The sequence below is a fragment of the Choloepus didactylus genome, chromosome 1, assembly GCF_015220235.1.
Source record: "Choloepus didactylus isolate mChoDid1 chromosome 1, mChoDid1.pri, whole genome shotgun sequence".
Taxonomy (NCBI): domain Eukaryota; kingdom Metazoa; phylum Chordata; class Mammalia; order Pilosa; family Megalonychidae; genus Choloepus; species Choloepus didactylus.
This window is the reverse complement of record NC_051307.1, coordinates 188,880,580-188,903,311: the sequence shown is the minus strand read 5'-3', so window position 1 is coordinate 188,903,311 and position 22,732 is coordinate 188,880,580. Positions and strand designations below refer to the sequence as shown.

Genomic DNA, 22,732 nt, shown 5'->3' with positions numbered 1-22,732 from the left:
CAACACAGAGCACAGTAGAAAGGTTCTGGATGCAGTGTAATGTAATATTTTCTAAAGTTATATTATTTGTTATAATGGTAATACAACGTTATAGATACTGCACTGACAAGGTCAGTCTGCATTTTTCATTCATTCCTAGTGTAGGGTGTTTTTATACCATATCTGGTAGCATTAAAGTATATTTACAGCAGAGCAGATGTTGTTGATTCCTTGTCCAGATCCCAATTATCATGCAGGTATAGCAATTTCCCAGCTGCTGTGAGTGTTGATGGTTAATGTCTCACAGCTGCCCTTTTCCCCAGAGAACTGTCCTCAGTCAAATGGGATCTTCCTTGCCTGGGATGTTACACTCTCACCACCTCCCAGGTACAGCCATGGCTGATGACAGAAAGACAAGGGCATACAAAAGGTCAGCACTTGTCTCAATGTGGGACCACTTGTGATGTAATTTGTGCTTCAGAGCTCTGTGTGGGATCAACCTTAAGCAGACCACATCTTTGTTTAGCTCCTTCTCCAGCCCCACCCCAGCATTACTTCACTTCCCTTCTCCTGAGGACATCAACCCAATCATGTGCCCAAAAATCCTCATCGTGGACTATTCTTCTAGAGAATCTCACCCAAGACCAAGCCCATCATTATTTTGCCAATTGTTGTCACTTGGACATTTATGAAAGTGAATGCTTCTTTGGACTCTGCAAAGACTGTCTGTGGGAATTCGAAATTTTAGGCAATTAAATCCAGCCATCTTACTAAACACATGTTTGGAAAATATAAAACCATTTAAGTATGTTGGTGACTTCCAAGTAGACGTCAACTGAAAACGTTTAGTTAACGTAAACATGGTTTTGGAATGTGGGATCTGCCACTCGGATTTTCACTGCCTGTAAATAGAAGGAGTTCTTTGGAAAAACCTAATTACTTGATGGAGTGAGCTGGTGTCACTCATAGAACATGCTGACCTGTTCAAGTCTTTCAGTGATACGCAGATTACTATAAGGAAACGCAATACTCTCTGGAGATGCAACCTGATATGAGTCACTGTAGACTCATTCAATGTAAGGATAGAGTATCATGGATGGAATACAATTAAGTGGTGCACAGTGAAGAGGAGTCCCCATCTTAGTTTGTCAGAGCTTCTGTGGCTCTACAAGAATTTACTGGCTCACAGCTTTAAAGGCCAGAAGTCCCAAATGCAGGTGTCAGCAAGGCCATGCTTTCTCTGGGAGTCGGTAGCATTCTAGTGATTGCTTACCACAGTCCATGGGGTTCCTTCACCTGCATCTCTGCCTCCATCACATGGATATGTCCTTGCTCTCCTCCTGTGTCTTTCTCTGCTTTCTGGCTTCTCTTTATAAGGAATCCAGTAATATGAATTAAGACCCACCCAACCACACCTAAATAAGATCTTGGAAGATTCCATTCCCAAATGAGTCCACACCCTAATTCACCTTAACATATTCAAAGACACTATCTTCAAGTGGATTCATACCCATTCGCTTATTAAAGTGAAGAATGTGTTTTTTGTTGGGATATAAAATTCAATCTACTACAGCTCCCCCAGCCCCCATCGTCATGACCTAATGATGCTAGAGTCGCTTTGCTTGGTGGAGGAAGAATGCTCAGCTAACCAAGTACAAGAGGCAGCTCAGAATTCTTTCTGCCTAAGGCATTGTTGACTTAAAAGCTGGGGCATTCCAGCATTGGGCTTCCAGGCACACCCTGCTGCCTGTTTCTATCATATCTCCATTAAAGGTTGGGTCCATCATCTTTGGCTTGCATAGGTGACCAAATTTGCTGGGAAGAGATAAACTAAAGAGGTGAACATAAGGGGTAGCAAAGCTTGAAGGAAAGATTAGATTAGCCAGAGGGCATGCCACAGTGTCTGCCTAATAGGGGCCTGGAAGGGGAGGAGCATTTTCAGGTGTCAGGTCCAAGGGTGAAGTCTGAGTTGGCAATAAGGAATGAGTTATAGAGTTAAGGAGCCCAAGAAATCAGACACCAAAGGGCAGTGAATGTGGCTGGGCTCCTGGTCTACTTTAATTGGTCACCGGTCTTGTGGCTTTATTGGTCACTGGCCTGTCCAGCTTTAAGGCCAGGGTCAGGCAGTATGGGTAGTCAGGTAAGGCACAAATGTTAGGCCTTTTAGCTCCCACTCTGAGTGCCCATTCCAACCTAGAAATCCTAGACAGTGAGTATGTCACATTCATTTCATTTTTAAAGAAATAATTCATCAGCTAGAAAGTGAAACAAATGAGATTTGATCATTCTTGGCCATCATTTTATGACCTTTGGTTCTTAGTTAAGAGGGAAAAAAAAAAAACAAAAACAGCTTTAATATCTTTCCTGAAATGTCATTCTAAGGGAATTACAGCAGGTGGTCTTTCTCCAGAATCTAGACTATGAAAATGACCTGTGGCTTGAAGAAAACAAATCTTCAGGTAATAATATATGTGGAGACAGGAGGCTCTGTGTAACCTTCAAAATATTCAATTTGTTTCCTTCAAGATCTAAGGTTTGACGGGAAAGAAAGCAAAAGAGGGCAGATCAATATGTGCTCCATTATCACCAAATTAAAAAGCCATATGCATTGATTCAGGAAGTTAAAACAGTTATCCGCCCTCCTGATGCCACTGCTTCCTTCTGCCTTTTCTTTCTCCCCTTTCCATCTTGCCTCACATTGTCTCTCTAACCTTTCTCATTTCCTAGGAGCCTACTATTGGTTTACTTTGTTTTCATATTTGAAAAGAGCAGCACAAATTGTTGACTCTGTTTTTTCTTTCAAGATAAAGAAGCATCTACAATATAAATTTAATTTTGATAAGCGGAAAGCATGGTGTCATTCTCTTTAGTACAAGGTATCTTTTTTGTGTGATATACAAAATGAAGTGTTTTCAGCATTGTCACTGTACTTGAGGTGTACCTAGAATCCTCTTTAGGGTGATGACTGTGAAATTCCTCAGAGGTGAACTCATTTCCCTTATTCTTTTTAAAAAACACATGTCTTCACACTCGTCACAGTGAGATTTAAAATAGAGACTTACCATCACCTATTTAAAGGTTATAATTAGTACTGCCTTGAAAAGGTCTGGTGGAAATTTGTGTGGAAACTGAAAGTGACCCGTCAGATCAGGTGCTAGGCAGACGCAAAAACTAAGTTTGAGGCCAAGTTGTCAAAGCACTCTGGACATGGAGCACGATGAGATCCCACCTATGCTGAGAGCTGGATGCCAGGCACTGCTTCCAGATGGAGAAGTGAAGCTGAAGGGTGGTAGCTCCAAGAGTCATCAAAGTCCCAAATGAAAAAAGAAACAGGTCAGCAATCCAGAGACCATGTAAGCACTGTGGTAGACGGGATCATTGACACCATTCTTCACCCCTCCCAGTATCCACATCCTCTGCCGTGTGGCTCTGCAGTTTCTACTTCTAGAGCCAGAGTGGACTCTCCTCCCACTGACTCTGGGCTCAGTCACATGACTTGCTTTAGCTGTTGGAGTGACAGCAAAAGTGAGAGTGTCACCTCTAGTCCAAGGCCTTTAAAAGCTTTGCATGTTTCCATTTGCCCTTTCCATGAGAAGAATGTGTCTGGCTTGCCCAGTTCAACGAAAGTGTTAAAGAAGTGTGGAATAGAAAGAAGATGCCGTACCCAAGCCCAGGATGGGTCAATCAAAACCCAGCTGATGTGAAGATGCTTGAGTGAGAGTAAATGATGACTGTTTTAAGTGAATGCTTTTGGGGGTAGCTTGTTACACCGCATTTTTGTGATAACCTTTGACTGATACATACATCATTCTTAAATGTAGCCTGTTTGAAGGAAGGACATGTATAGCAGTGATTATAAAATGACAGTGTGAATAGATAACGGTATTTGAAAGACAAGGACAGGCGTTGGGTATATGGCTGCAAGAGGGTCTGACATTGTTCCTCATTTTGAATAGTCCACTGCTTAGAATGGCCCTTGGGGAAGGAGGAGAATTGCGGAACCCTGCTTTCCGGACCATATTGGAAACTACTGATATGTCCAAGTTCAATGATGACAGACACTTACACTGGCCTCTTGGGGAAGCAAAACACATTCCAAGCCTCGTTTCACAGATTATTAGACAATTAGAGTTAGAAAAGACCTAAGATGATCTAAGCCAGACAGATGTTAAACTATTCTCTACTCACAGGGCAACCCACTCAATTACAAGTCAAGTGTGTCTGTTACATGGTTAGGTTCTCATTGAAATCTGCCTCTTAACTCCCACACCTTGTTCTTATCTTTTAATTCTAAAGAGTCTCTTGATTCTTCCAACATGGCATATTAACACACAGCTGCTAATCCTAAAACATTTCCACACCAAACTCCCAGAGTTCCTTCACAGTTTTATTTTCACACACCATCCACCATTCTGATCACCCTCTTCTAGATGCCTCTTGTTTGTCGATACCCTCGTAAAATAAGAAATGCAGAATTAGAGATAATCCATAAGGTGTATGGAAGGCATTTTGTGCAGAGGAAGGGCTAGGGAATCTGACCTGAGACAACTGACTACTCAGAAGAGGAGCCAGACAACAGGAAAAGAGCCCTGAAGGGGAAATGGTGGGGTTGTGAAGGAGGGGTGTGTCAGAGTTGTTAGGGTAGAGGATCCGGAAGGGCGGTGGTTAAAAGATACATTAGCTTTCTGCCGAGGATCACATGGGCCCTGGTCCCAGCTGTAGAAGCCAAGACTTGATCTTAAAAGTGTTCTTCCCCTGAAGCAGTCACCGCGAAGGCCCAAGGGTAAAGCCTCCAGGCTGCACGTGAGCAGGAGCCACAGGCTGATAAAGGCCTATCACCCAGACCCTTGTTTGCATGGGCACTGCTTTCTCCTCAGTGTTCTAGGGACTTGGCTGGCTAAATATTCGGGGTTCAGCACTACCTCAGAAAGATGGTACATGGCTGGATCAGCCTTGGCTTCTTTTGATTTTCAGCCTCATTTTCCTTTCTCAGTTCCAGCCTTCTGCCCGTGGACTGCTCCCATTCCTTGAGAACAAACATGGATCTGTCTCCTTCCCTACTTTCTCTCTCAATGGTTGGTGATTATTTTGTCAAGTTACCAGGAGGTGCTGCTATTCTTGAAACAACTGGTTTAAGTTCCTTCTGACTCCTACTTAAATTTCCTTTAGGGTTGCCCTCATCTGTTAGGTTACTGGGTTTCTGACATGGGAGAGACAGAGGAGGTGAACTGTGGACTCCCTGGGCACATGGTTCTGAATGACCTACATTTTCCTTCTAGCTGGGGCATTTTATAGTCATTCTCTGGTTCTGGGTTGACCCTTCAGACTCTCAGGCTCCCACCTTTTCTCCAATTGACCATGAATGAGCCATTTCCTGGGCCAGAGTTGCTGTGGAGGCTGACTCTCCTTTCCTACCAAGTTCAGTGCTTCCCTGAGGCCCCCTTGCCTCAGAATCATCCCCCACTTCCCATCAGACCTGACCATCTGGGTCATTCACCTGTAACTGACCAAGCAAAAGACTCCCTCCCCAGGCCACCCCAGATAGACATAAACCACAGGCACTGTAGTGGATGCTGAAGGGCATCACCCAAATCTCCCTCCAGAACGGAGACACTCATTCCCCCAGATGCTCAGAGTGTCCCATCCAGTCCCTCTCTGCTAATTGCTCTTGGCCAAATCTTCTTTCAGATTATGCCCCTCCCCAGGAGCTTCCCATACACAATGACAGGCCTTGCAAGAGTATTAAGACTCAGCCCTCTTGACCAACATGAGATATATCTACAGGGCTTTAGAACTCACCGTGGGATCTGCTGAAGCTTTTGTTTCAACAATATCGCAACCCAACTTCTCTCTTTGCCCAGTTCTGTTTCCCTTACTTTTTCACAAACATTGCTCCCCAATGCACTCCCCAGTAAGGCTGCATGTAGATCTCTGAGGCTCAGAGCCTATTTGTGGGGAACCCGGCCTGTGGCATACCCCTCTCAATCACCTTTCCAGGGGCCACTGGACCTGGAGGAAGGGGCAGGGGGTGGCCTTACCCACAATCATGTGGTTGCAGACATCACAGAAAGTGGGCTTCTTGAAGATGTATTCCTGAAAGGCATGGACCTTGCCACTGCTGCTGCTTGGGTGCGGGCCAGCCCTGGTAGGTGTGGACGCCAGGCTTCCGGGAGCAGGGAGCGGGCTGGAGCCGGGGCTGACCTCAGCCAGCATGTCTGCTTGCAGCTTCACGTCGCTGTTGGTTCGCTGGAAGAAGTTGTCAGCGCTTTTGCTCCGTAAACTCTTGGTCTTGAAAGAAAGTGATCGTTTTAGTTTCTGGAGCTGCAATGCAATGACAGAATAGTCTCTCTTACGATCGATTGTGCAGACTCATGCTGTGGGGGTGAGGTATGCTCCGTGCACTGTACAGTTCCCACTGACAAGCTGCATCCCCAAGGAAGAGCGGATATATACCTGTGTGAGGTGATGTCAGTGCCTAGAAGAGGGAATTTAGCAACCTCCATTCCAAGCCAGGCAAACAGGAAAATGTCCCGTTTTGCCTTTGCGTCTGTTCCTGCTATTTCTCCTCTGCCTTCTTAAGGTCCTGCTGATGTGCGGTCAAAATGTGCCACAATGTTGGGTTTTTGACTTCCTCTACCTTCTGAATTTGAATCACTGGAAATATTAAGCATATGGACTTGGGGCTCTAAGGCTGAGTCTCTAATGCTGGGCCTTCAGCTGGTCCAGTACCTAATATCACATTATCCTTTTGACTTTCTTTGCTTTTCCCCCTGACCCTCCCCTTGTTTTCTGGCCATGGTAAGCTAAATCATTTCTTCTTTGCCTTTGGGGCTTATGAAGAGGCATCAAAATAGGTTTGCAAAAGAACTAGCTTTTAACTTTGACACTAACAGTGTGAGTTTGAATCTAGCCTGTACTTCTAATCCAGTCTTCACACTGAAGCTAGCAGGATCTTTTGGAAACACAGGTGTGATCATGTCAGCTTCCTATTTAGAATCCTGCAAAAAGTTTTCTTTGTTCTTAGGTTTAAAGATAAAGCACCTTGCCATGGGCTCCAGGGACTGGCAGATTCTGGACTTCATGACACCTCCAGCCAGAACTCACATCTCTGTTTACCTTATTCTGTCCATTCCAGCCACTGTGGCCTTTAAAATGTCTCTCTCATTTACTAAGTTTCCTTTCATCACCATCTTTTGTGAATGGTTTACCTTTGCCCAGGTAAATGACATGAACCACCTACCAGCTGCATGATCTGCAGCAGGTCACTCTACCTTTAAGGTAGTTTCCTTTTGTAATTGAATAGTCCCTGGGATTTTTCTATTACCTTGGTATTAATGTCTCTGACCCAAAGCTGCAGACAAAACGGTACTAAGTACTCTATTCTAATAAGGTCCTAATCAATTATGGTCAGTCACTCCTATAGGACATACAAGATGAGCAGACTGGCCTTGCACCTCTGCCTCAATCCTGCAATTTCCACCTAAGAAGAGCAGGTAGATGTGGTGGCCATTAATGCTTGGAGGTAGACTATGAAAATTCTCCAATTCTTTCCCCTTCCCCTTATCCCTTCCTCTTTGCAATGTTACATGGCAGCCCCTCCCTCCAAAGATGGAGTCTGTTTACTCCTTGAATCCGGGCTGGATTTGTGAATTTGGCCAATAAACGATGGTGGAAGCACACAGTTCCAAGCCCAGGCCTCAATAGGTCATGCATGCTTCTGCCTTCCTTCTTGGAAACCTGCCCAGCTGCCAAGTGAACAAACCCAAAGTGTCCTGAAGGATGATGAGAGACCAATGGTCATCATCCTCTGTCACTTCAGCCAGACCCCAGAAGCAGAGCTGCCTGCTGACCTGAAGCTGGCTGTGGACACTTAAAGGAGGCTAGCTGAGATCGTAAAACCTGTCCAGCTCAGTCCAGCTCAAATTGTCAACCCACAGAATTATCAACTAAAGTGATGATTGGTGTTTCAAAGTATTAAGTTGGGTATCTATTGCTGGTACCCAGCAACAGACAGCTGATACAGCACAGTGCTGCTGTCTCCACCTTTGTGTCACGTGATAGGATTGTACTTCTCTATTTGAAGTTGGCTGTGGCCAGGTGAAGGCAGATCTTCCTTTCAGGGAGCTGTACAGTGGGGAGGTCCTGCAGGACCCTCTGCAGAAGCCCCATTAGGGCCATAACTGGGACATCACCATCCAGAAAGGGTTAGCCAGGGAAGCAGCACTAACCGACATAGAAATGTCAGAAACAGTGGGCTGACTAAGACTCTTGTCTCTTTCACTCTGTCCTAAAGTCCAAACCCACCAAAGGAGCTAGAGCTGCTAAAGAGGGAGGAGGGGATGCCTCTAAGTTATTTTAAAGGTGTTTGTTACTGTCCCACAACCTAGCATATCATGACTGATACAGGGGAGTGGGGCCCTGAGTCCTCAGAGGCATAGAGTTTATTTAAAAGAGGACATCTCCATCTCCAGAAAAGTTAAGTGAGAAGGAGTTATGAGACAATCACTCCTTGAGACTGAGCCACATTGAGATGAGGTGCTGGAAGCAGCAAAGGAGCAGAGCAGACCCCTTTTCAAGTCTTTCAAGCTATAAACTGAACTGGCACTGGAGAGAGGGAGACTTAATTAGGAGGTGAGATGGGAGTTTTATTTTAGACAGACTTTTAATAAAAGTAACCAGGAAGTTAAGGAATCTGCTAAGATTTTGTCCTGGTGTGCAACCCAGGGGGAGGGAATTTTATCAAAGCAAATACCATCACATAGGAAAAATAAAACCATTTTATGCTTGTCTCTCACTGAGTTCAGTTGGTTCAGTAAATTGACCACCTTTGTCTCAAAAATAGAACAATAACACCTCCCCTGATTATACTGGGGCATTGTTGTGAGGGTCATAGAGGATAATGCATGGCAGAGCTCTCTGAGAATGCCACCTGATACAAATGGAAGGAGGATGAGGGGGTGTGGAGCTGGGCAGAACAGCAAGAACAGGGAGCTAGCAGCATGGAGCTGAGCTAAGTGCTTCACCAGGTGGTCCTTCTTAATCTCCCAACCATTCAATTTAGAAGTTGTTATTGTACTCCTGGAGAAATGGGGGCACAGAGAAGTTAAGGAACTTGCCCAAGGTCACACAGCTCCTGTGAGTCAAGGGCAGGACTCAACATTAAATTAAATCTGCCTTCCTCCAAACCCTGTGATCCTTCCACTGCCAGTGAGTCTTGAGGAGATGGATGAGGGGATGGAAGGGAGCCCCCGATCCCCCACCCCTACCCCCCAGGGGCAGGGAACTGCTTCTGGAGGGGATGAGGGTTAGAGGGATGTGAAGTACAAAAGTAAATCTGCTTTTTGGGGAGCTGCTTATTCTCTTTTGTGTATTTTAAATTTCTTAAAAATAATAAAGGAGTATGTCCTCTTTATCAAAGGGGAGTATCAAGCATTACCACATGACCTGCTGCTGCCAGGACAGGGAAGGCAATGGGATGACACTTACACACATCCCTTCTCCTCCATCCTGTGCTCACATGCTTTACTTCCCCCTCCAAACCCTCCTGTCACACTTGGTATTCTGTGTTCCTTGGGAGTTGAGTGTGATGGCAGGAAACCTGCAGCATTTCCTTGCTCTCTGGGATGTGGCAGGAAGTTGTGTCAGGTCTTGGGAGCTTGGCAGCCTCTAGAGTTGGGAAATTTGCCTTGGAAACCAACATGACATTTTATGGAGAGCTTAAAAGAAATGTCTACAAGTTAAAGTCTTAACAGTAGACCAAGAAAGGAGCATGCTTTCTCTAATTATCCCTAAAAGAACAGAGGCTAGATAGGAACATATAGAACACAGGAATAGAAGAAAACTCTGCTAATCAAAGAGGTCACAGAATGATGAGCTTCCAAGAATTCCTGCCACAGCCCAGCTCCATTATTTATTTTAGTAATGGCAACAAGAAGAGATATTCTTGAGTACCTTACCATGTTCTAGAAACTACTCCATGTACTTTACCAGCAACTAGCAACTCTATGAACCATTCATTTATTCAATAATTCATTCAATAAATATTTATGGGGCTATTATTATGAGCAAGGCATGGTTGTAGACTCTGGGGTTACAGCAGTGAATAAAGAATAAAGTCCTTCCCCTTAACGTTTGAAGTATAGTGGGTGGAAATAGAAAATAAACAAATTCCAAAAAGATATATAAAATAAAATTGGTAAGGATAAGAGGCACAAAGGAAAATAAAATCAGAAGCCAGCTTAAGAAGATGACAGAAGGCTCCTCTGACAAGTGACATTTGAGCAGGGACATGAAGTAAGGGTGTGAACTACTCTGGAGAAGAACACCTTTGGTAGTGGGAAAACCAAGAGCATGTGTGAGGAAGTCGGTGTGTCTAGAGCAAAGCAACAAGGGGGAGACAGCAGGCAGAGAGGCCAAGGGCCATTTTCATGTTGGGCCTTGTAGGTCATAGCAAGGGCTATGGAATTTATCCTAAGGGGGATGGTTTTGAGCAGGGAAGTGGCAGTGAAGCATCTAACTTTTATTTTAAAAGGATCACTCGGGCTGCTGTGTGGAAAATGGACTATAGAATGGCAAGATGGAGGTAAGAAACCAGTGTGGAGATTCTTGCAATAATCCAGGTGAGATGTATTTTTGCTTGGTTTAGTACGGCTACGGTGACACGTAGTTGAACTTGGGTTACATTTTGAAGGCAGAATCATTTGGGTTTGTTGTGAGATTGGATGTGGAGTGTGAAGGAAAGAGAGGAGTCAAGAATGATTTCAAGGTTTTTGGTCTAAGCAAACAGGTGAATGGAGGTGCCAAGAAAGAGCACTGGAGAAGCAAGCTGATGTGGGGCAGTGGGGTGGGGATCAAGAGCTGAGTTTTGGATAAACGAAGTTTGAAATAATTATTTGTAGGCAATGAGATATATGATACTAGAGTTCAGGGAAGGTCCAAGCTGGTGTATTAAACTTAGGTGTCATTAGCATACAGACGTATTTAAAGCCATGAGACTAGATGGAAGCACTATGTAGCTAGTGAGTACAGACAATGAAGAAAAGTGATCTGAGGACGAAGCCCTGTAGCACTCTAATATTTGGGAGTCAAGAAGGACAAGCAAAGGAGCCTGAGAATAAAGGGCTGGTGAGAAAGGAGAAGAACCAAGAAGAGGGGTGTTTTTTAAGCTAATGGAAGAAAATGATCCAAGGAAGAGAGAATAACCAACAGCATTAAATGAGTCTTGCATGTCAAATAATGTGAAGTTTAGGGGTTGGCCATTGCATGTGGCAATGGGAAGTCACTGGGGACCTTAACAGTAGCTGATTCAGTTAAGTGGTGGGTATAAAAACCTAACTGACAAGATTTCAAGGGAGAATGGCTAGAGGGGAAGTGAGTGGAGGCAGTGGGCCTGGAGCTTATTTAAAGAGTTTTACAATAAATGGGATCCGGGAAAAGAGGCAGTAGCTGCAGGAGACATAGCATCAAGGGAAGGTTTCTTTTTGTTTTCTATTGTTTTAAACTGGGAGATGATTTCAGCATGTTTTTCATTTGATGATGCAGAAGAGAGGGGAAAAATGCTGGAGCAACGTCCTTCAGTAGGTGAGGGGAGGTGGGATACGGTGCATGAGAGGAAGGGTTGACTTTAGATTGGAACAAGGCAGTTTATCCATTAGGAGAGAAGCGGGTAGGTTGTAGAAATGGTGCTGGTTGGACTTGGGTGTTCTCTTTTGATTGCTTCTATTTTCTCAGGGAAAACAGAAACAAGTTTATCTCCTGAGTGAGAGGAGTATGGAGGGGGAGGGAGGAGATGGAAGTTGGAGGAGAGAGATGTAAAAACATTTCAGAGAGTGGGAAAGGGAATGGACTAGAGCAATGCAGTTGTAGCAGGCTTGTAGAGGGGCACAAAGGATCCATTGTAAGTTATTACCTCATTTTACAGATGAGAAAACTGAAACTCAGTAACTTAGTCAAAGTTAAATGGCTAGGAAGTTGCATAATGGAGGTCCACATACAGGTCTCTCTGACTCCAAAGCCCCGTGAGCCAAATGAACTTTCATGAGAAGGTTTCCACCCTTGGCTCCCTTAGTCAAATTCCTCTGCCAAGTGTGTTTTATCTTCCTGGTGGCAGCTGGAATTTTAGCAATAATCCATTTGGTTACCGGGTTGAGCAACACTTCTATGGCAGTTAATTGAGGAATGCAGAAATCAAATGTCTTTAAAGCAATGGGACACAGAGAAATACAGCCTGAAGGCGACCATGATGGCATGCATTATTTGCATTATTGATTTACCAGTCTGTTCTGCCGTGGCACATAAAGTTAATTAACCAGCATGCGCTTGATCATTTCAGCCAGGATCTAAAGTCCGCACTGCATGAGCAAGGGGTGGTTCTGATGCAGCTGAGTCTCACGAACACTGGTGGTAAATCCGGGGGCACAGCCACCAGGTCAGTTCAGTGTCCTGCTAGTTGACATTTAACCTTAAAGCTGCCTCTTTAGACACTTCTTTGGCTATTTAAGACTGCACCAATAATGCACTGGCCTTTACTTTGAAATTGAAATAAGGGAATCAAAGAAACTTCGACAAGCAAATGTCTCTTCTTTAATTCTCATGTGTTCTACATCTTTGATTTTAAGATGAACATTTTTTCTTTTTCACATTTTAACTTTTCTAAAAGGTATATTTTCAAATGAAATGCTCATTGCTTTCTCTTTTTTTTTTTAAAAAAGATACTATTAGACCAATTAATGACAGCTAATAATTGAGGAAATAAGTTATTTGTCATGCTATGATGTAACAGCCTCCAAGCATTGCCTCTGAAACCCAGCTCTGTGCACGCTCCATCAGCCATGCAGTTTCACTTAATCTACTCCAAGTTTGGCTGATGCTGTGGTTTGTCAGAGCTCTTCTCACACTCACTCCAAACATTTTACCTGTGGTTCTAAGGGCAGGGGAGTGAGCATGGGGTTCTTGAGAAATGCAGTACATACGAAGAGGACTAATTTTCTCACTGACAATTTTACCCATCCACAGTCTGATTTCTCATAAGATAAGCAAAATATATTCCACTCCTAATTTGCTTTAATTTGGATGGTGACTTCAAAGTCAGAAATACTCTTCTGCCTGCATCTACCTGGCTCTGTCACAACTGACTGCAAAAACCAGTTGTTGATGAATATATTGGTAAAATGACAGATACTGAATAAGTCCAATTGCTAGCTCTGTCACCAATGAGCTATGTGGCCTTGGGCAAGTCTTGCAAGCTCCTTGGCTTGGATTCCTTTAGCTGTGAGGGCATGAACTTAAGGGCTGCTAAGTACCGTCCTAGCTTTGACAAATCAGCAGTGTGCCAGTTTGAATGTATTATGTCCCCCAAAACACCATTATCTTTGATGCAATCTTGTGTGGGTAGATGTATTAGTGTTATTAGATTGTAATTCTTTGATTGTTTCCATGGAGATGCAACCCACCCAACTGTAGGTGCTAACTCTGATTAGATAATTTCCATGGAGGTGTGGCCCCGCCCATTCAGTATGGGCCTTGATTAGTTTACTGGAGTACTATATAAGCTCAGACAGAAGGAGCGAGCTTGCTACAGCCAAGAGGGACACTTTGAAGAATGCACAGGAGCTGAGAGAGGAGCATCCTGGGAGAAAGTCATTTTGAAACCAAAACTCTGGAACAGATGCCAGCCATGTGTCTTCCCAGCTAACAGAGGTTTTCTGGACACCACTGGCCAACCTCCAGTGAAGGTACCCGATTGCTGACGTGTTACCTTGGACACTTGATGGCCTTGAGACTGTAACTTTGTAACCAAATAAACCCCCTTTTATAAAAGCCGATCCATTTCTGGTGTTTTGTGAAAAGGCAGCATTAGCAAACCAGAACAAGCAGTGAGGGAACAAAAAAAGCTTTGAACAGTCTCCACTTTTAAGAAGTGTAAGATCTAGTTGTGGAGATAAGATAGCAGTGCTTAAAACTATTTGAGGGTGACACAAGACCCTATATTTATATTATCAAGTGATAAGTGGAGTGTTTTGATTGCTGCCTACTCTGTCAGAAAACAGAGCTATCAATGAGGGTTGGAATAATCAGAGCCATTCTTTTAAATCTTGTAGGATGAATTGACTTTAAAACATGTAATTCAACTGTTTGAGTGCTTTGATGGCCTCCTGCTACCATTATCCCTATCCCCTTCTAGATTACATCCAAGCTCCTTAATGTGAAATGCAAGACCCTTCATGATGGATGGGGACACCCACTGTCCAGCATTATCTCCTGTCATACTCTCCTCTACCCCAGGCACAACGACATGCTAATTGCAGCCTTCAGATTTTCAGTGCCTTTGTTCGTTCTGCCTGCAAGTTCCATGTCCCCTCCAACCTGCCTGGAATATTCCTGATTCTCTTTTACTGCTTCAACCTGTCTCTGGAGTCTTGCCTGCCCCTACCTGCAGGTAGATCTGACTTTCGCTTCTGTGCAGCCCCCAAGGTGCAGCATGGACAAATTGTCAATTAACCTTCTTGCCTTCTGCTTAGGCTCCCCTCCAGACCATGAGGCTACTACCAAAATGTAATATAGTGTCTTACACATAGTAATCATATTAATTATGCCAGTAAATAATTACTGAACCCTAATTGCACATCAGACTCCATCCTAATGGTTTTACAGGGGTTATTGTTTGATCTTCATGCCTTCATGAAGGAGACTATTACTATCTCTATTTTACGGATGAGGTGATGCAGGCAGAGAGAAGTTAAGTAAGGTGCCCAAAGATGACCCGCACATGTGGTAGAGTTGAAGTTACAGTTTTGAGTTCAGAGTGCAGGCTCTTAACCTCGATACAAGTTTATTAACTGACTGACTGAAAGACTGATGGACTGACTGAATAAACAGGAAGATATATATAGCCAGAGATGATATTTAGATATGGAAAAGCAGGACTGATTATAGCATGAGTAAGATTTGTGGGGTCCCTGCAGAATGCATGAAGTGCTTATAGGGCTGTGAAGATTGTAGTTGTCCAGTAAACCCTTACTGAAAAGCCTGCCCAGCTGGTGCCCTGTGTGAATTGGTAGGTGGGAACTAGCATCGTTTCAGGAAGTATGTGTGAGTGTGTGTGGATGGGTGGGGGAGCTCCAGGCAATAACAGTAGCCAGGCAGAAAGGGCATAAACAGAGTGGTCATCCAACAGCGATCCACTGCAGATTTTCTTAAAGATGGAAGTGAGCCTTGATGACGGCAGTAAAAAAGAGGATTAAGTTAGGGTAGAATCTGGGTGGCCAGACGGGGAGAGCGTAACATCAGAGATGCACTGAAAGGGACAAATTGGCAAGCTACCCCTTATGCCCTGAGGCTACATGTCATATCTTCTACAAAGACGTTTCTATGCTGCTCCCAAGTTCACGACTGACAGAACAGGAACAATGTAGTACCAAGGAGATTATGGCCACCTCACACCTAGTCCTTATCACCAGAGAAATTCAAGACCACCAATTTCCTTAGACCCTGTCATTCTTCTTTCTGAGAGTCCCAGATATTTCAGGATTTTTTGTCTTGTCCTGTAAATAGTCCTTATCAATTTGTAGTGACATTGGTTAGATTTTCTTCAATGGCAAATGGCAAGAAGATAATATCTCACATTTTTGTTACAGTAATACACATACACATATAATTTCTATTTAACATACTTTTCCATGAAACAGCTCTGTGGGTGCAGTAGGGAAAATATCCCCATTTTATAGATGAAGAAAATGGGACAGAAAGATGCTAAGTGACATGCCTAAGGTAGACAGAAGATGAGCTGCTGGAGGACCCTTTCAAACCTGAGGCTCAGAGGACATGGGGATGGGTGGCAGTGGAGAGTTTGAGGCTTTGGGGTCAGACCGACTTTACCACCCTTTCCAGCTCTGCTGTTCTCCTATAGTGTGAGATAGGAAAGTTATTTAACTTTTCTGAGCCCCAACTTCCCAATCTATACTATGGGGATAACAACCCTTCCATTGCAGTCTCGTTGTGAGGATTAAATAAGATAAACATCTAAAGCCCTCAGTGCACTGCCTGACACACGGGCCATTCAGTAACTGCTATCTTCTGTGGTCCCCACCACACCTCTGCCATTTCCAGTCAACATGTGGTTGAGGAGCATTGCTTTTGTCCTTTCCCCCACATGTGCATGTTAGAGTAACAGTTTGGGGACAGCCAGCATGTGGGTGATAATGTATGACAAGTTTCAGAGCATACTCTTCAGCTCTGGAGTCTGGTCAGAGAAAGGCTTTGCCTGACCAGGAGGCACAGGGGAACTGAGAGTATTGGTTCTGCATGATCTGGCCAAGTGCCTTTCCCGTCAGGTGGAAATCACACTGGGCTGTCTGATCCTTGTGCTACCAAGTTGTGGAGAGTCCTTTCTCTGAGTTTGGCTGCTGCTGTTGCTTTAATGAGAGCCAGGGAGAAGGACACTGCCCTAGGGACCACACTGTTTTTATCTTTCCAAGAGGAAAGACAGATCTAGGCTCTAAGAAGGTTAATGAAAAACAGAAAATGGAAAAATGATGACTGTCTAAACAGTCTCTAGGGAAAATGAGGAGTTCAGAATATAGATCCTTCTAGATTCTGATTCATGCATTCCATGGTTTTACCAATTAAATGGTAGACAATAGAACAGAAGTATCATGCCTTGCAAATAGTTGGTAGTCAATAAAAGCGTACTGAGGTGAAGTTTGTGCTCATAGAGCTATTAAATCCAATCACAAAGAGCTTCGCTGAGGACATTTCTATAGTGTTCCTAATGTCACACATGACAACTATGCCTATCCATGTGCTCCACTGGGCAGTAAGAACAGACACCTGGGTAGACTTCCTTGTCTATGCTGTTCTGCCTGGAATGTCCTTTTTCACCTTTATTCCTGGAGACCTTCTGATCATCAACTAAGTCTCAGTTCCAGTATTGTTCCTCAACCCCACCCTAAGTTTTCCCTGACAATTACATGTAACATTCAATATTCTATGCTTCCAGAGTATTTTATCAGTCCACCACAACCTGTAGCAGTACCTCACTGCAACCAACATCCTGCATACTTATTTTATACACTGATGTCAAGGACTATTATTTTTATCTTTGTATATCCAGCTCTCAGGTATACGTTTTGGCATGGGACGGCAATCTGAGTTGAGTATGTTGAGTAAGTGATTGAATGAATGGATTTGGCTGTCTTACACGTCTGAATTCTCTATATTTGGTAGGGAAAAAATGAAAGAAGAATTATCCTTTTAATCTTCTAGCCTAAAATAATCTTCTGGCCCAGAAGACTCTTTGAGTCTGCCTTCTTTAATCTTGAACCCCCATTTCCTGCCAGTAACCAAGGTCTATCTCCTTTCCCTTGAAAACGTCTCCTGTATTCCTCTCTCCTCTCCAAACCATACAAACACTCACCCATTTCAGCTGTGCTTGGGCCTCCACTCTCCCTCTTTATCATGTATTCTCACAGGCCTATTATCTAAGAGCCTGGGTCAAGCAGGTCTTGGTTCAAGGAACCAGGGTGGACACATGATTGTATCAGGCCAGCCCAGTATGAGGGAGCAGAGGAAAATGGATTAGCGCATCCCTGTTTACCCTGAGGCCTGAAACCAAAGGAAGCTTTCCACTCCTTAAGTTCAAAGAGATGAGGGATAGGTGGTGGCACAGACTCAAGGCCGAAGGGCTACAGTGGTGGTCAGGCAAACCAAGAGTACATTTGAGACCCTCATGGGCAGAGAGAGCACGCTATGAATTCTGAGCAGGTTTTGACATATTCCCCGACACTCCCTGACCTCCTCCTGCTGGTGGATGAATCCAAGGTGGGTGCATGGTGGGACTTTGGAGTGGATTCTTACAGAGAAAGGCCTCTCAACCAATGACCTCTGTGCCCTTGACAGGCCCCAGGAGGCAGTCCTCCAGCTTGTTTTCTCATTTTATCGACTCTAAGTTATAAGGAGCATTACTTATAAGACATAATGTTTTATCCAGTTTATCAGGCCTCAAACCTTGGAATCATCCTTGAATCCAATTTCTCCCCCACATTTTATATTATTAGCCAGTTTATTAGCCAATCTGTTAGTAAATGAGTGTTTCAAAATATATGCAGAATCCACCCCCCTTTGCACCACCTTCACTGCCAGCATCTCAGTCCAAGCTAACATCCTGTCTTGCTTGGTCCATTGCCTCCTTAAGGTCTCCCTGCTCAGCTATATCAACTATATTCACTTTTCTTGTTCCACTATACCATAATCTCTGCAAAGAGGCCAAGAGTGATTATTTAAGATAGAAGTCAGACCATCTTACTCCTCTTCTCAAAACCCTCCTATGGTTTCTCTTCATGCTTATTATAATAAAATATAATGTCCTTCCAGTGACCTACAAGACCCTGCATGTCTGACCTTTGGCCGTTCTTCCCACTCTCCCACATGACTCACTGTGCTCCAGTCCCCCGGCCTCCTTGCTGTCCTGCAAACTCATGAGGAGCACTGCCACGTCGGAGCCTTCGTTCCTGCTGCCCTGTAGAGCTGCAAGCTCTTCCCTCCTCACAGTCTGCCCATCCCTCACTTCCTTCAGGACTGTACATGAGGTTCATCTCATAAGACAATTCCTTCCCCCTACTCTTATCACCCTCCCCTCTTCGGAGCACTCACTACAAACTGATTTCATTTTCTTGACATTTTATTTTGAAAATACTTAAATCCACAGAAAATTTGCCAGAGGAATTCCATGAATGCCCATATGCCCTGCACCCAGATTCACTAATTATTAACATTTTACAGCATTTGCTTTTTATAGTTCTTTCTAGCATTTGGAGAGATTATTGCAATTGTTGTTGCTATTACTATTTTCATTACTTAACTGTTCGGGAGTAAGTTGCAATATGATGATGCTTTATCCCTAAGTACTTAGGCATGTATCTCTCAAGGACAAAGATATTTTCTTACGTAAATGCAATGCAATAAATGAACATTGGTGCAATACTATTAACTCATATACACTTTATACTCAAATTTATTCATAGCATGAAAAAAAATCAGCTTCAGGATTCAATCTAGGATTATGCATTGCTTTTAGTTTTCATGTATTTTCAGTCTTGTTTAATCTGGAGTAGTTTCTTAGTTTTCTATATTTCATGGTATTTCCATTTTTGAAGAGTACAGAACAGTTGTCTTGCTAGAATGGACCTCAATCTGGATTGTTTGATTTGTTTGATGTTTCCTCCATGATTAGACTCAGGTTACACATTTTTGGCAAAAATACCACAGAAGTGATGCTGTGTCCTTCTCGATGTATCATATTGGAGGCATATACTATTGATTTCTGACTTTATATTATATGCTCATTTATTTGTTATCTGCCTCCCCAACTAAAATATAGGATCCTTAAAGGGCAGGGATTTTTCACTCTCTTTTAGTCACATCTGTATCTCAGAACCTCAATCTTGGTTGAATGAATGAATCTAGGTGTGACTGACTCAAAAGCCAGGTGAATCTAGTGTAACCAGCTTGTTTTCCCAAGGCAGGACCAACCCAGGCTTGGACTTAGCAGGGATGTTTGTGGAGGGGAATCAAGAAGGAGGCTCATGGTGGGAAAAAGGGAAACAGCAGTGAGTTAACAGCCAGACTTACATTTTGCTTTGGATGAACTGGCACTTACTGCATGAAAATTAGACTCATGACCAACAATGAAAGCCATGAGATCTGCCCAAAACGTTGTCAAGAAACAATGAACAGAGACCCAACCAAGCATGTTAGAAGAGTGTGATGGAAGAAGAATAAAGCTAATAACTGAGAGCATCCTCCTAAATTTAGTCCATTTAATAAACAGGTGTTGCCATCTCTTATTTAAAAACTCATTTTCATATACATTATATAATTTGATCTCAAAACAGTGGCAGAGTCAGAATTTGAACCCAAGCTTCTGAGTCCACATTTAGTGACATTTCCCATAGCCTGGTTCTGCTGTTTTCTATTTTATAACCTCAAGAAAAACTTACTTACATCTTGGATTAAGTCAATTTATATGATAAATACTTTGTGTATATCATACACTGAGTATCTTCCCTGACTTTTCGTTTTCAAATATCTGGGGAACACCTCTGAAGCTACACATTCGATTTACAGGAACTTAGTACTTGGTTTTCAATTAAACAGTTTACAGCTTTAAAGGCTGCTTGGAGAATCACAGCAGCAAGCAGAGTGGAATCAGCGTTAATTCCAATTCTGTTTAGAGCCTCATCTGGTGCTTTCTTTCGTTTTTACAATTTTTCTAGCTAAAGATAAGATGAGGACAATTTCTCTTGTCAAATGAAAAACACAGACTTAGCTTCTTTTCTGATTATCAAGAAAAAGACACAGTTTTTTTCAAATGAGGAACAACAACATCATCAACAACAAACACTACTGATTTTAAACATTAGCTATTAGGTGTTAGAGAATTATTCTGAATTTCTCCATTCAGCAGAATGTGTATGAACAGAGCCACCCAGCAATAAACTGCACTCTTTATTTTGAAATAATTTTAATCATACTGAAAATTTACAAGATAGTACAGAGTTCTCGGATAGATTTTATCCACATTTCCCTAATGCTAACATTTTTCATAACAATAGTGAAGTGTTTGAAACCAGGAAGTTAACACTGATATAAAATTATTAATTAATTTACAGACCTTATTAGAATTCTGCCACTTGTCCCACTGATGTCCTTTTTCTGGTCTGAGATCCAGGCCAGGATTCCACATTGCATTTAGTTGTCATGTTTCTTAACCTCCTCCAATCTGTAACAGATACTCCATCTTTATTTTTCTCTTGTAACCTTGACCTTTTTTGAAGGTTACTGATCATTTATTTTGTAGAGAGGCCTTCAATTTGGTTTTTGTGTCATGCTTTTTCATGATCACATTGAGTTTATGCATTTTTGGTAAGAATATCACAAAAGTGATGTGCTCTTCTCAATGCAATCATATCAGGAGGTGCATGATATCCATATATCCCATTACTGATGATGTTAACTTTGGTCACTGGGTTACGGTGATAATTGCCAGGATGCTCCATCGTGATGTTTTTTCCCTTTGGATTTTTCTCTTTGTATTTAATGAATATCATGTAGGTGAAATACTTTGAGACTATGCAAGTATCCTGTTTTGCTGTTCTCTAATTTTGACATCTGTTGATGATTTTCGTCTGCAACAATTTTTAGCTGATATTTGCCAAATGGTGGTTTTCTATTTCCATCATTCCTTTTACATTTACTAATTAGACTTCTATGGCTAGGAAGAGCTTCCTCACTCCTCTGTTCATTTATTTATTCATCCAATTATTCATTTCTATGGACGGGAGTTATTTGTTTTATTCTATGGGTTATAATCTGCTACTATCATTATTTATTTTGTTGTGAAAATTATCCCAGTTTCCGTCATTGGGAGCCCCTTCTTGTTGATTCCTGGGTCCTTTTGGACATGTTGCAATCATTTTTTGAGCACTTCCTTACTCGCTGGTTCTGTAAATTTGTCTAGGCTTCTGTTACATTTTCTCTGTTCTAGTCTTAGAAGCAACCATTTCTACAAGGAGCCCTGGTTAGTTTTAGTGGAGGATGGCATTTAAACACCGAGATCTGGGTAATAGACATGCTCCCTGCTACTGGGGTGTCACTGATTCTAGGCTCTGTCAGTGGAAAAGAGCCATGAAACACACTAATGAGTACTCACACACCCATATATACATCGACATTTATTTTTATAGCAATAGGTCTGTATATAGATTAAAAATCATGAGCTCATATTATGCATTCCTTTATTAAAATACAATTCATTTTTCTCTGGCTGATATGCACATGGTTGGCTCTAAAGCCATTGCCCTTTAAACTGGTTGGGAAAAAATACATAGGTCAAAAGAGAGAAATTGGAAAATAAGTCAGGAGAGAGAAGCTACCTAAGACAGAAATCAGGTAATTACTTAATGCTTGTTAAATTAAGTGGGTGGGGGGATCTTTGCATTTTAACAAATATTTATTGACTACATTCTGTTTGTCATCTATTTTACTAGAGGTAAGGGGAAGCAACAGCATGCCCCTTCTCCGAAAGTTTACTCTTACTTGGGGAGAGGCAGATAAATGAACAGATCAGTACATTCATTATATGGCACTAAACTCAGTCTTGTAAGCCACAAAAAATTATTAGGAGTAAAGTAAAACTTACAGGATAGCTGGATGACTTGGAAGGGTATTTTAGGCAGATAAACAATTTATGAACAAAAGAAGGAAAATGGAGAACAGCATAGGAAGGGAACCTCAAGTTCAAGGCATCAAAGAGTAGGCAGGGACCAAAAGGGAAAGGAGTGTGAATACACAATTTCTTAAGGGTATTAAGCAAAGGAAGAACTTCTTCACATTTATATACTTACATTTTAAAATCTTAATAGTAATAATACTTATAATGGTAAAAAAAAACATACACTGTAAAAAGGAAACTTACTAAAAAATAAGTTTTCTTCCAACATCAGACCCTTGGTCCCACTTAGAGTTAAACTTCCATTAACAATTTCTTCTTCCAGGTATGTTCTATGGATATACACGAAGAACATGTATATAATATCTTCTTTATAAAACCAAAAATGCGAGGGTAGTATACACATTTTTCTGTGTCTTGCTTTTCTATTTCACAATTTATTTTGTGGATCTTTCTTCATTTCCCAAAGCCTCTGGCAGATAAATGAAGCACTGGGACCATGTTCTTGCTAATGGAGTATAATGAGAC

At 42.5% G+C, this 22,732-nt stretch overlaps 1 protein-coding gene across 3 annotated transcripts in view; it reads right to left on the bottom strand.

Moving 5' to 3' along the window:
- Nucleotides 1–22,732, bottom strand: part of STAC (SH3 and cysteine rich domain) — a 132,151-nt gene that overhangs the window by 68,559 nt on the left and 40,860 nt on the right. For 2 of the 3 annotated variants that reach the window (XM_037847045.1, XM_037847062.1), the window contains exon 2: nt 6,018–6,300. In XM_037847045.1, coding sequence (XP_037702973.1) covers nt 6,018–6,300 — 283 coding nt within the window. The remainder of the gene's footprint in view (nt 1–6,017; nt 6,301–22,732) is intronic. The other variant, XM_037847053.1, reaches the window with a different exon arrangement.